At 38.8% G+C, this 16,111-nt stretch overlaps 1 protein-coding gene across 50 annotated transcripts in view; it reads left to right on the top strand.

The window, feature by feature from the left end:
• LOC134661654 (protein tramtrack, beta isoform) overlaps window positions 1–16,111 on the top strand; it is a 506,900-nt gene that overhangs the window by 20,916 nt on the left and 469,873 nt on the right. Inside the window, exon 5 of one of the 50 annotated variants that reach the window (XM_063517881.1) lies at window positions 13,040–13,392. The exons of 42 other annotated variants lie outside the window; for them this stretch is intronic. In XM_063517881.1, the coding sequence (XP_063373951.1) occupies window positions 13,040–13,350 (311 nt within the window). In that variant the 3' untranslated portion in view covers window positions 13,351–13,392. Of the gene's footprint in view, window positions 1–191; window positions 497–1,116; window positions 1,395–2,386; window positions 2,677–3,791; window positions 5,183–5,417; window positions 5,942–9,242; window positions 9,569–12,268; window positions 12,523–13,039; window positions 13,393–16,111 lie in introns of those variants that run through there. 7 more of the 50 variants (XM_063518111.1, XM_063517873.1, XM_063517813.1 and 4 more) reach the window with 7 other exon arrangements.

Raw genomic sequence — 16,111 nt, 5'->3', positions numbered from 1 at the left:
TGACAGTACCAACATTAATTTTACTTCTGTTACTAGAGTCAGTCCAAGCTAACTCTGCAACGACTTGTCAAGTGACAGGAGGTGGAACGGCCACCATAATCGTCAAGTTTCATCTTTGTCGCTGCAAAGTCAGAGCGGAGTTAGCCGAGACGGACTCTGGACATAATTTATTAAAATAATTTTCTCTTTAGTTCTAGGATCAATAAATACCAACGTAAAACGTGAACTGCATTTTATACAAACCAAAAGTGGACACCTGCAGTTGATACACGAGTCGTATATCTTTGTGACGGACAGCGTGCGGAGCGGCAGGACGTTCTGGCGCTGCATGGAGTACGGGAAACGGTGTCGCGCCAGAATCACCTCTAAAAACAACGTCCTAAAGGTCACCAACGCCGTACATAACCACGAAGAGAACCACCTCGAGAAAATAACCCGAAAATATGACCTTGGGGAAGTAGTCACTTGCCCTTCGGTTTAGACTTGCCATCACTGTGTACTGTGTAGTGTGTACCCTACCCTAAAATAATTTTGTATTTATATTGTTTAATGTTTGCATGAGTGACAATTATTTTTGAAGTGAGTGCATGTGTGAGGAACTTTTGTAAAACTATGAATTTTGGTTTATTGGCAATCATGCGTTTCATGAAATGTTGACGAATAGTTGAAAGAACTGAAATTTCACATAGTGATCTAAGGAATTAATATTGGAAAGTATGAGAGTTTAAAAACATATTCCAAACTTTGAAGAAAATGGGTAGTCACGATGAGTGTTTTTTAATATTAAATGTTGTAATTTTAATCAGCATTGTGATCCGTTAGCCTTAAGAGATGTAAGTTAGGACTTGAATAAATCAATTAAGAATGATGTATTCTTTACTTTCCCCTGGGGCGAAATAGCTGTGTATCATTTGATTGAGATTGTCAGGTGGAATAAGCGTTTGATGAGTTTGCTCCATCACTTAGAAGGGTTTTCCATCGACACAATAGAGTACTGTAGTGACCTATGAGAATGGAACATAGTCGACAGTGATCTACTATGTCGATGGTGGTATCAGGTCCGTAGCTATTTAGCTATGAGTGGAGGTCGTGTAGCGGGAGCATTTTGTTACGCAGTGTCGGAGGTGCGTTATACAGTGACGCGGCGCGGCGCGCCGTCGCTGCTGCTGGACGGGCACGGGTTCGTGGCGCGCAAGCGGCGCGGCACGCGCGTGTACTGGTCGTGCCGCGCGCGCGCGCGAGGCTGCGCGGCGCGCGCGCTCACCGCCGACGGCCGCCTGCTGGCGCGCGCTGGCCACCACAACCACCCGCCGCACCCGCCGCAGCTCGACCAGCATGGCACCGTCGAAAGTCTTATTGAAATCGTTGCCACTCAATAAATGCTTCATATCTATGGAAAAATACCAGTTTATTAACCAGTTTGTTAACCAAAAATTCGAGACTATATTGGCTTGGCTATGTAGTAGTCGTATCCGAGATATTTGGCTTCAAAACTTTGATAATTGACACTATTTTTTCCAGTAAGAATGCCACTAACGGCGGCAGAAAGGCAGAGACGGTATAAACAAAGAGTTAAACTTAATCCTGAAATGTACGAAATGTACAAATCTAAGAAAAGAGCGCATTATCACGCGAAAAAAAGGCTTATTAATGATCTATCTCCCGATGAGAAGTACAATACTCGGGTGCTATGGAGATTTAAGCAACAAATCTTAAGGCGCAAAAAGAAAAAAAAAAGCAATTTCAAATAAACCCTGTTAATTAATTGAACGGGAAGGCAAATATAACGTACTAAGAAAATGTGTTATAATTAAACATTTGACCCATTCAGTTTTGTTTTATTAACTCTCCTGACGTTTTTTGTAAGTTATAGGGTACGTTGTGTAGCAAATGTCGTACGTAAGCATTTCAGTCTGAAATACAAAAGAGATCGTTGCTTCAGTCCAATAAGCAAAAGACCTGTTAAAACGAATACCTTTTTTTACAAATTTACTAAAAGGTTCGTTAAAGAGTCCCTATGCTCCATGTGCGCAAGGACCCCTCTCTCAAATAGAGATTGTAGCTTTATCAGTATGTATGTACTTTAGTGGATTCCGTCTAGACTGAGATTATTAGGTTTGTTTTTAAACATATTTCTGTGGCCCTAGTGAAAAAGGGTACAAGTCTCGGCATAAGTCTTACGTGGAACTTGTACCCTTTCACACCTGCGCTGCCCGAGACTTGTACGCTTCTTCACTAGGGCCACAGATTTTTTCCTTTTTACTTCATGCTTCTTTCACTGCCTTTATTTTATTTAACAGCATCCATTAATTACTAACATCTAACTCCATTCTGCATGCTAGTATAACATAAGGGCGCAGTTAGTGACGGTGGTGGTATTTTCCAGTTGAGTTCGTGATATCGAACCGCGGGCGGAGGCACATGAAGCTGGGCGGGTTCTCGTTCTACGCGGAGAAGGTGTTCCCGGAGAAGAACAAGGTGCGGTGGCGCTGCACGCGGCGCACGTGCCGTGCGTACGCGCACACGCTGCACGACCGCATCTTCGCGCTCAGCAACGTTCACTCACACGACCCGCCCCAGCCCACGAGCGCCAGCGCGGCGCAGAGAGCCCTCACACACGCCGCTCTCGCTGCTCAGGCGAAGGCTCTTCTAGACGAATAATCTAACCAATCACGTATCCTGCTTTACGATCTGTCGACAGTCGAAACTGAGAACCCATTATAGGATTCGTCGCTAGTAGTTTAACATTTATAGTAACGTAGCTCAGTTAATTAAATAATCCCATTAACATTGGTGCATGTAGTGCTGGTAGTGGGGTTTGTCTAACCGTTTCACATGTGACGTTGAAGTGAGTACCTAATACGCGAGCGTGTAGTCGTAGCCTCACCAAAGTACGGAAGAAACTATGTAGTTTCCGATAAATTTAGGTTTGTTGGTAAAAGTGTCAAAGGTAAAGTCACAAGATGAATTTTGAGCAAAAATATTGCAAATAGTTATGATCGATCCTATTGTTATTGACTCGAGCGGCAGGGTGCTCTCAAATGTGTCGCTTAGGCGGAACTAAGCGATTCTGGATCTCGTTGTATATACCTAGATATTTTAGTAATTACGTAGCAAATATTTTTATTAGAGAAATAGGTAAGTGTGAGTATTTCAGTTTCTAGTCAGCTAGCAATAATAATTATAGCACTAATTATAATTATCTGATTATTTATTAATTTGAAGTTAAAAGAGCTTAATCAGCAATAAGCTGTTTATCTACGTCTAGTCAGTATTTACTTGGGACATAGGTGATATATTTCCCAATTTTTTTTTACTGATTTAAAATTTGATGCACAATTATGTAAGCGTTTGAAGGATTTACGATGATCTATGGGTAAAGTACAGATGGACTGAAAGCAATAATGTAGCTAGAATTTAATTATTAAGCAAGAAATTTGGAAAAATGGGGGTCAAAATACCGGGCAATATGGTTGTAATGCTGGCGTACTAGTATAATGTAAATGCATTGTTTTTGTGTTCAGTGTTTAAAAAATAACCTCATATTCCATTACAACGCTTTCATTTAACCTAACTGACAACTACTGCATGCTGCTTTGGGCGTATTTTTAATGTGGGTGAAACATAGGAGAAAAGGCATTTGAACTTGGAAGGAAAAACACATTGACATCATGAGATGCTGGAAGTGACTGCAAAAAGCCTTTTCTCCTTGCGTATACTACACATACGGGTTGCATTGCATGTTGTGGCTACAGTCGAGCAGTGCGTAAGGGTATGTTTTGTGTGTGTAGAGAAGTACGTGCGGCTGTGCGTGGGGCCGGGCGGGCGGCCGCGGCTGTGGGTCCGCGGGCGCAGCTTCTACGCCGCGCACACCATGCGCTCGGGCGTGGTGCGCTGGCGCTGCACCATGGGCGGCTGCGGCTGCAAGGCCTACACGCAGAAGGGCACCCTGCACAAGCTGGTGGGCGAGCACAACCACGCGGCGCGCTCGGGCCGCCGCCCCGCCAAGCAGGCCGAGCCGCCGGTGCCGCTGCTCCTGCCGCGCCCGCCGCGCTTGGACTTTGACAATTTTGACCCAAACGCTTGGGTTGTCAAGTACTAATTCTTTTTTTATTATTACATTATGATTTTTTTAAATCCTGTAGTAACCACGTTCCTATTGCTGAGCGATAACTACAAATCCTCTGTGTAATAGCGTCCTTTTTCGTATTTTATATGTTCTCATTTTCATATTTTTATGGAAAATTGGTAAAGTATTTAATTTCTTATCTTGTCTAAAGTGAGTAGGAATGGTATGTCTAATCGAGAACGTCGTGTGTTATTAGTTATAATAGTAAAAGGGATATAAAACTGGTTTACAAATGAAGTCACAAAGTAAGGCTCTATATATTTTTATAGCATAATTTATATGATATCCGTTACGCGGCGTTGTAGTACCTACCATACCTACGTGGCGAAATGCCGGAACTAGTAGCTCGTCTACTAACGAATAACTAAACCAGTATTAGATTTAGCTTTCTCCAGTGCCAAATAGAACCTACAATGATTTAATTTGGTTTAGTTGTTAACCTAGTCACTATGCAAAAAGTATTTATTAATTAATCATGGAAATGAGTGTAGGTTTATACAAGGCTCACTAGTGAATGATCTCAATTTTCTAATGTAAAATAGGTGCCAAGTAGCTAATTTTGAATTGTTATGTATTGTGTTAGTTAAGTACCAAACAACCTATTTATTTTAAGATTAAATCGGTACAAACTGTACAAAGGTAATTTTTTAATGTCAGTATTAAGTAAGTAGGTGGTTGATAAGATAAGCGTAGGTAGTGTTCATCGAAGTTAGTCTTCCGTTATTTTGCATTGTTATTTTGTTTTTGTGTTTTATGTTACGACTTGCGACTCAATAATATTATTTTATTTATTTATAGAAATCAACTATAACGCCCTTTATTTAAGACTTGCAAATTTTATACTTTGTCTTCCTTTCCCTAAACTCGTGTTTTAGAGTGACATATTTTGTCCCAATTATTTAAGTATGTGCCAAATATTTATTGCTCATTTAGTATTATGTCTCATAGAGAATCAAAAACTCTTTTAAATTATTTTATTAGTAAAACTATCTAATGTTGAAACCGAGTGTACGTGTTATTTGTGCAAGTGAAATAAATAAGCCAAACCTCAAAGCGTTTTATTTAATTAATTGAAATAATAAAATATTAAAGTGTAAAATATCAATTGATTGTTTTACTCAATGTAATTTATCTACAATAATTACCCATGTTATAATATTAGTTCGCAAAAGTATGTAAGGCCGAACGAGTTCCGCTCGTTTCACCTTTATGCATGTTAATCCTATTTAGGTATTAGTTACCAGTATTAGTAGTTTCACAGGCAATACTAATGAATGAATATTTTTAGCAAAATTCATCCGAGCGGGCAAGGGGCGGCTGCTGCTGCACCGCGGGTACACGTTCCGGCTGAAGAACAACTTGGCGCACGGGCGCAAGCAGTGGTACTGCTCGTCGCGGCTCACCTCGCGCTGCCTGGCCGACGTCAACACCGAGGGCCCCGAGGGCCACGAGCGTATCGTGCGCTCCCGCTACTCGCACAACCACGCGCCGCCCAACGTGCGCCGCTTTGCCGACGGTCGCTACGTGGTGCGCACACCGCACCAGAGCGGCCACCGCGCGCCCGCGCCTATTGACCCCCACCACCAGCTGCTTCAGCTGCAGCACGCGCTGGCGCTGTACGCCGCCACCGCACACGCCACCGCCACGGCCTCCGCCAACGCCAACGCCGCGGCCAACGCGGCACCCGGCGGCCCGGCGCAGGCCTCGCCCAACTCCCTGGCGCTGCCGGCGCCCCCGCAGCACAACTCGGCCGCCAAGCCGCTGCTGGTCGATACCCCTTGCAATGAGGAGGACTAGGCGAGACCTACAAAATCATACACTACTTTTTCGCTAAAGTTCGATGCTCGCTCGTGGATGAAACTTGATTTGACTAAAAATCTTTAAGTCATATGAACGAAATAAAGTCGTGTACGATTTTATAATTGAAAGAAAATAATTTCTCACGGTATCGCCGATTGCTCAGCTGGCTCACATAAGGCGCTGTTCACGAAACTAAAACAGCCTATTGGCACACGAAATAGCATAATTTATTTAGACTAGTGATTATATATAAGGGGATAAGGTGTCGTTTGCTTAGATATGAGCGGTGGCTATTGTCAAGTTACTTAATGTTGGTAATATGGATGTATGTGAAACGTCATTTAGGTCACGGTATATGGTAAGGTATTTCGGAGTTGCGACCAGTGGAAGAATTATACCTGATGGAACCAGTGAAAGGTCATCGTCGTGACGTGTAGGTTAGGATATCTTCGAGATCATTAAGATAGGTGTGGGCTATTTATCGAATCGTTTAGAAAGGCTAAGGGGTGTTAAATGTGTAAGAACTCTGAATGTTAAGTGTCAGCTCGTATGGATGTGAAGCTAAATACGTAGGTTTTTGTCAGGATGTGGCCATTTTTAGCGTTTCGTTTAATGTTGGCTCAATCGATCCGAGCATCATCGTCAAGGAAACAGAAACGCGTTGTAGCGCAGGACGAGGAAGGGACGTATCAGGTTAGCAGTCAGGATAGTCGTCAAACAGGAACAGGATTAGGAATGTACACTGGTAGGAAAGGAGTCGGCACAGGTGCGAGGCCAGGCCGGCGGCCACGGCCGTCGGCGACGCGTCGGCGACTGAGACACGTACGAGGTTCGGATGAAAGCAAGGTGTCCCCGGACTGAATGTACTTAAGATATTTAATTTATTTTGAGAGTTTATACTTTACAATTTCGTACTTTTGTAAGAATAAAAGCTATTGCGATTTAGAAAATTAGACGTCCGCCTCAATGAATATAATCCGGGCGTCCGCAGACGCCCGGGGAGATGATATTCGCGCGCGCTCGCGCTCCTCGACACTGAGTTAAGTCGATGCAATTGTGCTCTTAAATGGATCGATTTTAAGTACTTAAGCTCAATCAACTACCTCTTCACTTTTTATACGGGTTATACAGTATATTAGTTTAATTATACAATTTTTATATACATGATTGAATACTCAGAAGCTTTACTCGAGTAAGGTGTGTAGCGTAGGCTAGGGTAAGCTAGGCTAGCGGGCGCACCGGGACGGGGCCTCGGGCCGCCGTGCAGGGTCCGGCGCGCCCTTCATTTACCTATTATTGAAACTCAAATACCTCTTTACTTAGTTTTAACTTGTACCTACTCGATCGTTAGCTGTTAACGACTTGTAATATAAATAGACTCTTTTTGTAACTGTTGTCTAAATATATTTTATTGATTGTTTTTTTTAAAGAAAATGAATAATTTGTTACTCGTCGATTTATTATTCAATAGGAATATGGCCACTTTTATGTCTACGTCTCCGATTCAAGTACAAATTTTTACTATTTTCTATTGTTATTTAGAAAACTTAGTTGCTATAGGGTCTTGACTTGTGAATAAATTGAATAAATTATCTAGAACGTACTGTAGACTTTAAGGTGACTTCAAGGACGCTCGTACTCATGGGGCGCAGGTTGATAGGCTTCAGGTGACGTGACGCGACGACTTCTCATTTAACTTATCAACATTTTGCTTGTGTTTTCGCGGATTCACTCATTTGTGCTATAATTCTATTTTTTGCCAATTTATGATTTTCTCGGAATGTAAATTGGTAATTTAAAAAGTCCTTAGTTTTTACACGCGAATCATGAATGCAAATGGATAGTACCGTTGCACCTGAATCCTATTTCTGCCCACCCCCATGGAATAGGTCGTCCACTCTACTTCTGTGTACCTGCATATAGCCAAGTGCGGACCACTCTCGCCATTTATTTTAAACAACCATATTTACAATGTTTTACGAATTATTATTACACGGCTCTAATGATTTATTTATACACATTTTATTTACCAGCTTCATTTAAGTTTCGGTCAGGTTTGAAGAATTGCGATTAAACAATGACGGAAAATTATGAATTTGGCTTTCTAATCTGATATAAACTTAATTGTTGCTATTGGAGCTTTAGTATAAGCTAGTGTATTTTAATTTGTATTTTCAATTTAATTTAATCGCAATAATCGTGTAAATACCAGGGAGTGGTCGATACCTAAGACCATTGGTGAACATAATAATAAACTAGACCAAATACTTTAGGCGAATCGTTTGTAATCTACTAAAGCCGTGGTGACAGTTTATAATAAATAGATTTAGATCTAGATGTTAATTAGGGTTAATTAAAGGTTTAACATTAGGTATACGTCTCTACTCTTTTTGATCACTACCTAATATTCGTCAATTATTTAAATGATATGAACTTAAGTTGGCACTGTCACTAAAATAAGTGTGTGTATTCGAATCAGATCAAATTAAAAAAAAAACCTACATAAACCAGAGTTTACAATAATCACTAATTTAATGAGTACATGTGAATGTTATTCGTTCTTGATAATCTAATCGTCTTCGCCGTAATAAATTTTAACGTAGCTAGGTGTACTATTTATAATGTGAAATTACTAACATTCACTTTTTTCCGGTTTATTAACATTATATTTGTGAATCGATGTGGGTAATGTAATTTTTCTATATAAGTTTTGGTCTGATCGGAGATTGCGGTAAGTGTGTTGAATTGCTCATGTTGTTAAATAATTTATGAATCTCGTAAGTGTATGATGTCGTGTTTATGTCGCGCCCGCTCCGCTGTCGGACCCTCCGGCACGCTAGCGTTTATCGACGCTGGGAAAGCATTCGTTGCTCTTGACATATGTATGTATACATGTCGCACTGTGCGATATAGACGATGACGTCCTCGTGAGCGCGACCAACACTAGCCTGGTGGTGGGTGAACAAACGGGTGGGACTATACCTTTACCTCACAATTTATCTACCTCATTTTACTGTTAACTACTCGTAAATCTACAATTATTATTAATAAGTAATTTCATACCTACCATTTTAATGATAAGATTTTTGTTCGTGTACGGGGTATTTTGTGGAATCATATTAAATTGTACTTATCAATAACCGCTAGTTTTATTTTATCTCGTTAGCTTAAATCCCGTGCATAAAGAACAATAAAAAATCGTGTTTTATTTAATCACCTCGTCCTTCTTTTATAGAGTCGGTGTTGGGTGGAGGTTGTTTGGTACCATCTTGACATTTTGCATATATTTTGACCGTGGTATGTTTCTCCGCAGGAATTAAATTTCTAAAATCACGGCGAGGGAAGATAATCATGATGGTAAACACGTTTCCATTCTGCGAGGAGTCGAAGTTGCGGGACAAGGTGATCTGGCGGTGCACGTCAAAGAAGACGAACTGCAAGGCGCGCATCCACATGCTGGGGTCGAGCGTGGTGGCGGTAAAGGGCATGCACAACCACCCGCCGCGCGCGCTCGGCGCGCCCGCCCGTCGGCCCGCGCGCAAACAGCTGGACGCTCCGCTGCACACGCCCATCGGCGTCAGTCTCGACGCCATGGCCATCATGGACGCCTCGCTCAATGAATAACTCGTTGTTCTAGCTCTAGCTGGATTTAAATATTCAGAAACGTTGAAGTATGATATCAATATCTGTACGCTCGGCTCGTTCTGATCACTGGACGGACGCACTGATATTGGATTTGACTCATATTAGCATCTCAACTTAACGTTTCTAAGTGCAGACTACTGCCGATTTTAATGCGCTAATAAGATCTTTACGCAACGTAAGCCAAGTCGTTATTTGTCGGTTCAGTTAGAAGTGTTAGGACAAAGCCTAAGCTTTACAGAAGACATTATTACTAGGTTACTGTTACACTTAGATATTAAAGTTCTTATGAGAGAAGCAATGTAGACAAGTAAACGCTAGTTTATAGTTTAGAATATTGTAATAGAATGGCGAATTTCTTTTGATTGGTAACGACGTGCCTTACATTCATGTCATGTATAGATTTAAGGTTATTATTTGACTCGAGTATTCTGATATCATTCCTCTAGTTTGGAGTTGCCTTTTCGATATTGACTGGATAAGTTGTAGGTCGATATGTCTCGAATTAATCTTGTGAAGATAATATATTATGTTTGTGTGGTACCTTTGACCAGAGTGATATAGTAAGCAGTAAACATGAAAGCTCAATAATAACTACACAAGAATTAATTTTCTTGATGGTAGTCATGTTTTGATGTGTTCGGGAACTTCTTTTTTTTGTGGATATTATTTGCTACTCTTGACTGTAAATATTAAGTAGTTGCATTGATATCATTTTTCGAAGTAAAAACTTTTAGCTAAAAAAGATATAATAGCAATAATAGCATAGCTCATAGAATAGGTACGTGACCCTTTTTTTCCTAGCCTATCTGAGTGGCCCACTGTCCCACCCTTAACTTTTATAATACTTTGCTATGCTAAAATGTAATTGTATGTTTTAAAAGCACGGGGATAAAAGACAATCCGACTATGTATATCTTTTGAAAAATTATGCAGATAAGAAACTTCTATCTTTATTACCAAACAAATTTTACTGACTTTTATTATGTACTTATCGTATTGTTAAGAGTTGTATAATGTAAGCGTATTTATTCCATGTTGGTATTAAGTAGATGTATTATTAAGTAAAAGTGCCTTTATTGTTAACAATGGGTCCATTGTCAATTATAATAATTGATGTACTGAAACATTCCTTTATAAATTTACCTGGGCTTTACAAATTTACGTATAAAATATATAAAAAGAAAATGAAATTTTGATACCTTTTATATAAATTTAAAAGACATCGTTACATTTATCACGAGTATTACTCCTTATGGTTTAATTAAAGTTAATGTTTAAATTTAACGACTCTTTTTATTTGTGTAAACTACAGATATCGGTGTACAGTTTTATTGAAACCCAAGAGGTCATACTCGTATTCTGGTTATCTACCAACAGGGCGTGCTTTCATCCAGGGTGCCTTGCCAAGGTGACAATCGCTTGCGCTACCATAACGAAACGCTTTCTGTTTCTCTATCACTCTTCCATATTAGTGCGACAGTGACAGTTGCGTTTCGTTCGCTACGGAGCGTAACCGATTGGTATGTTGGCTACGCACCCTGACTTTATCACTAATCTACGTAATTGTTAACTACTAACAGTTTTATTTGTGCATTTAGTTAAGCAGTCGTCTCTTCATTCTGTCTCTGCACGAAAAAAATGTCAATGGTCCTTATCGACCACCGACAGTGAGGGAGAGTCAGTAGTACAGTACTCAGTAGCGATTTGTAATTATTTATCGCAATACTATTTTGTTTGATAAATAACAATGATAACAGTACATATAAACATCAAAGTTTTATCACTGAAAAAAAAAATAGGTAACATAACTATTGTTATTCTTTGTAATGTTATGATTCCTAGGGCGACGTCGTCATCATCGGAAGACAGAGAACAAGCAAGAAGACAAACCAGCTGACAACAAACCGAGCGAGAAGGCACCAGAGACAGACAACAATGTCCCAGAGCTACAGTTCCGCTTCGGCAGAACCTCGCAGAGCCAAGATCCCGTCATCTACTCTGGCAAATTCTGCTTCGCCAAAGACAGGGAGTTACCTAACGGACGCACTCGGTGGAAGTGTACACACTCGTCGGGCACCTGCCCTGCGAACATATATACTATAGAGAACGATGTTGTGATGCTTTATGATAAACATAACCATGATAGTGATGAGGTTTACGTGGTATGAATTAAAGATTTATGTTATGTCTGTATTTAATTGTGATTTAGATTTCTGTGTTGTGCTTAATGATATAACAAACATGAACTGTCTTGCAATTATCCTTTGAATTCTTTCTATATTCATTATAGGTACGAGTACCTATGGTTTGCATTTATTAAAATTAAGAACTTAGTTTTATAACTTTATGTTCAACAGTCATACCTATCGGACAGAATTTGAGGCACTGTTAAGAAATGGCTGTTAATTGGTTTGATACCGGTACATTTATCCATCCAGTAGGTAATTAGTATTAGTACATACTATTTTCATTAGTCCTGTAATGTCTTAATAGGTTTGGCGTTTGACGCATAAATCATAATGTGCCATTATATAAGTTTAAGTGTATGTCCACCAGAGCTGATGCATAATAATTTGAAGAATTAAACCAGCATACGTATTACGCATACTTGAAACATTCGTTTTAGTTTTCCCCTGCATAATTTCAGGGCTCAAATAGGCTAGGTAAAGTAAATTTGCATTGTATAACTTTTAGGTAAAATAACGGCAGCATACATTCCGACCGGGCGCGGCAAGAAACACCTAGTGCTGGAAGGGTTCTCGTTCATCGAGACCCCGCCGACGTACTGGGTGTGCTCGCGGCGCAAGATGCTCCAGTGCCGCGCCACCGCGCGTACCAACAAGAGGGGAGAGGTCATCCAGTTCCACAACGAGCACAATCACGAGAAACCCAAATTCTATCAGAAAACTACTAAAAAGATGATACAGCTGTAGATAAGCGAAGTAGATCTCGTGCATGGCGACCCTGCCTGAGAATGCGTCGCTGTCGCGCTACCGCTCATACATACTAACAAGAAGAGCAGAATTATTCTGCATAACGAGCATAATCCCATAAATTAGGTACAGATTTATCAGAAAGGTACAAAAAATATGACAGCTGTAGATTATAGTGAACGTTGTTTTTCCGATTGATTTTTTAAGGAATGTTCTTCTGGTTAGGTAATTTTTCAATAACATGATTTTATACCCAAAAGTAATAGGTATTCTTATTGTATCTTGACCTCAAAATAAAGGTTAACTTAACTATATTAAGGTGGATTTAATGATAATGTTAAGTCTTCAATTCCTCTACAGTCAAATTAATTCTATTGCGTAGATACGTTTTTACGCAGCAGCATTCAATTGTAGAAGAATAAAGACCTTTTGTTGGTTGCTTTATAACCCGTTTGTTGTAGTACTCCCAATAATATATAAAGCATCTACATTTATTTCCGGTATCGATGCTAAAGTGTATTTACGTTTTCAGAGGCATTTTTCTTACCTTCGCGAGCGGGGAAATCGGTCCTGATCTTCCGGAATAACAAGTTCTGGGTAAACAACCACTACCGAGAGAAGCTGAACTGGGCGTGCCGCGACAAAGATACCAAGGGCTGCCTGTGCAGGGTCCAAACAACCTTGGACGGCCGTTTCGTAAGGATCAAAGGCTTGCACAACCATAAGCCAAACTTCACTCCTGAAAATTTCGACTCTCCATCACCTATAGAGAAACCATCCAGCCACCCAGTAGGTGCCTGGCACCAGGCAGTTAAAGTGGAATCATCTAAAGCTGTTTTCTAGCATTGCCTCAAGTTTAATAGATTTTGTACGAAACTAAAACAATCCGCTAGTTCGCATTCAACCATTCCCGACTTATATTTGTAGGTAAGAAGTTCTGTAAACCCACTCCAACTTTTGTGGCTGTGATAGATGACATTCGTATTACTGTTCTGTTTTCAAGCATACATTCCGTCGTAAGTTTAGCATAGTGTTGTATGGAAGTTATTGTTGAAGTTGAAGCGAACTGTGTATAATTTGTATTTTATTAGTTTCCAGTATTTTATCGTTAAGATAGGTTTTTACCATTAGCTTTTTTATTCTAATATTACCTAACTTTATTGGTGATAATGAGGTCACAAAAAGACAAAAGGAATCTCATTTAGGTACATGTCCACAAGTCACGGCTTTAAAGTATTGTGTCATAATGGTTACGAATTTTAAAAGGGCAACTTTTATTTACTTTTGTCATTTAATCGTGTGGCTTAATTTTAAGTTAATTATTGTTGTTTTAAGTTACTTAATAATCAACTCATCTCAATTTAAAAAGTGTTTATGTAATCAAAGGGTATAGCCGGGTAAGCATGGCCAAACTGCCCTTAGCGAAAAAAACAATTTCCTTTTACTGGATTATTAACCTATATATAAGTAGTGCTTTCACCAAATATTAAGCCTCAAATGCTTCAGATTTAAAAAAAAATGCAAAAAAAGAAAAATCATTTTTATTTTATTACAGCCAAAGTACTAATCCGATTTCTTTGTAATTTGGGTATGTTGTATATACAATTAAGGTCGCTTTCTGAAAAAAATAATATTGAATTATCTCTTAAAATAATAGTAAAAAATTGAGATGAAAATTTTCAGAAAAATAAAAAAAATACATGCGAGATAGCGACAGTTATCAAATTTACATATTTCATGTAGAATTTAATAATGTTTAACATATATTTTTTTCAAAAATTAAAATCGGGATTAACAGTGTTAAAAACTCGAATTTGTAACATCCCATCATACCTTCTCTTCATACAAAATAACTTGTACGTTATACTAGAAAGTTATATTCCCAACGCAATTTGAATTTAGAACGCAACTTATTTTGCTGAGCGCGGACCTTAAACTCCGTGGCTGTATGCGGCTAGGGCGAACGGCATTCAGAGATTTAAAAAAAAAGCGGCCAAGTGCGAGTCGGACTCGCCCATGAAGGGTTCCGTATTTAGGCGATTTATGACGTATTAAAAAAAAACTACTTACTAGATCTCGTTCAAACCAATTTTCGGTGGAAGTTTACATGGTAATGTACATCATATATTTTTTTTAGTTTTATCATTCTGTTATTTTAGAAGTTACGGGGGGGGGGGGGACACATTTTACCACTTTGGAAGTGTCTCTCGCGCAAACTATTCAGTTTAGAAAAAAATGATATTAGAAACCTCAATATCATTTTTGAAGACCTATCCATAGATACCCCACACGTATGGGTTTGATGAAAAAAAAATTTTGAGTTTCAGTTCTAAGTATGGGGAACCCCAAAAATTTATTGTTTTTTTTTTCTATTTTTGTGTGAAAATCTTAATGCGGTTCACAGAATACATCTACTTACCAAGTTTCAACAGTATAGTTCTTATAGTTTCGGAGAAAAGTGACTATGACATACGGACGGACAGACGGACAGACAGACAGACAGACAGACAGACATGACGAATCTATAAGGGTTCCGTTTTTTGCCATTTGGCTACGGAACCCTAAAAAAGCGCGGTAACAGGAAAATAGGCACGAATTTTATACAGAGCGTTAACGATTGAAAAATGTCTGTTCCTTTGATGAATAAATATAAAATACGTCACATTCTAAATTCAAATTCGTAAAGACTGCGTTCACAATATACTTCATTCGTTTATGACTACTTAGCTTTGCTTGTATGAAGAGAGAGTATTATGGGATGTTACAAATTCGAGTTTTTCACACTGTTAATCCCGATTTTAATTTTTGAAAAAAATATATGTTTAACATTATTAAATTCTACATAAAATATGTAAATTTGATAACTGTCGCTATCTCGCACGTATTTTTTTTATTTTTCTGAAAATTTTCATCTCAATTTTTTACTATTATTTTAAGAGATAACTCAATATAATTTTTTTTAGAAACCGACCTTAATTATATATACAACATACACAAATTACATAGAAATCGGATTAGTACTTTGGCTGTAATAAAACAAAAATGATTTTTCTTTTTTTGCATTTTTTTTTAATCTGAAGCATTTGAGGCTTAATATTTGGTGAAAGCACTACTTATATATAGGTTAATAATCCTGTAAAAGGAAATTGTTTTTTTCGCTAAGGGCAGTTTGGCCATGCTTACCCGGCTATACCCTTTGTCAAAAATATTTGAAGTCAATTACTAGAATTATGTATAAAATAAATTAAAACAAATAAAATCGCGAGGTTATTGAGCTTGGCTGGCATATTTCCTAGAATTTGATCTAGAGCTTTGCATATTAGTCGAAGGCTAGCTCGTGCTTCGGCTAGAAACAAAAACTAGGATACCGCTACACGAGGCAACCCAGCTTGTACAAAAAACATAAACCGACTAAACATTTAACATACGCTTTGTGACTCAACACTTCGATATTAGACGACAGATAATTTATTCGGTGTTCGGTTTACCTAAGGACTAAGGCAAATGTGTTCTAAATTTTTTTGATAATAATTAAGACACTAATCGATAAGGATTTATAATCTTAAGATCATGACACTATTTTTAAATACCTTAATTTTTTTAA

The sequence above is a fragment of the Cydia amplana genome, chromosome 2 (assembly GCF_948474715.1).
Source record: "Cydia amplana chromosome 2, ilCydAmpl1.1, whole genome shotgun sequence".
Classification (NCBI taxonomy): domain Eukaryota; kingdom Metazoa; phylum Arthropoda; class Insecta; order Lepidoptera; family Tortricidae; genus Cydia; species Cydia amplana.
Note: the sequence above shows the minus strand (reverse complement) of the source record. Positions and strands in the feature narration are given on the sequence as shown.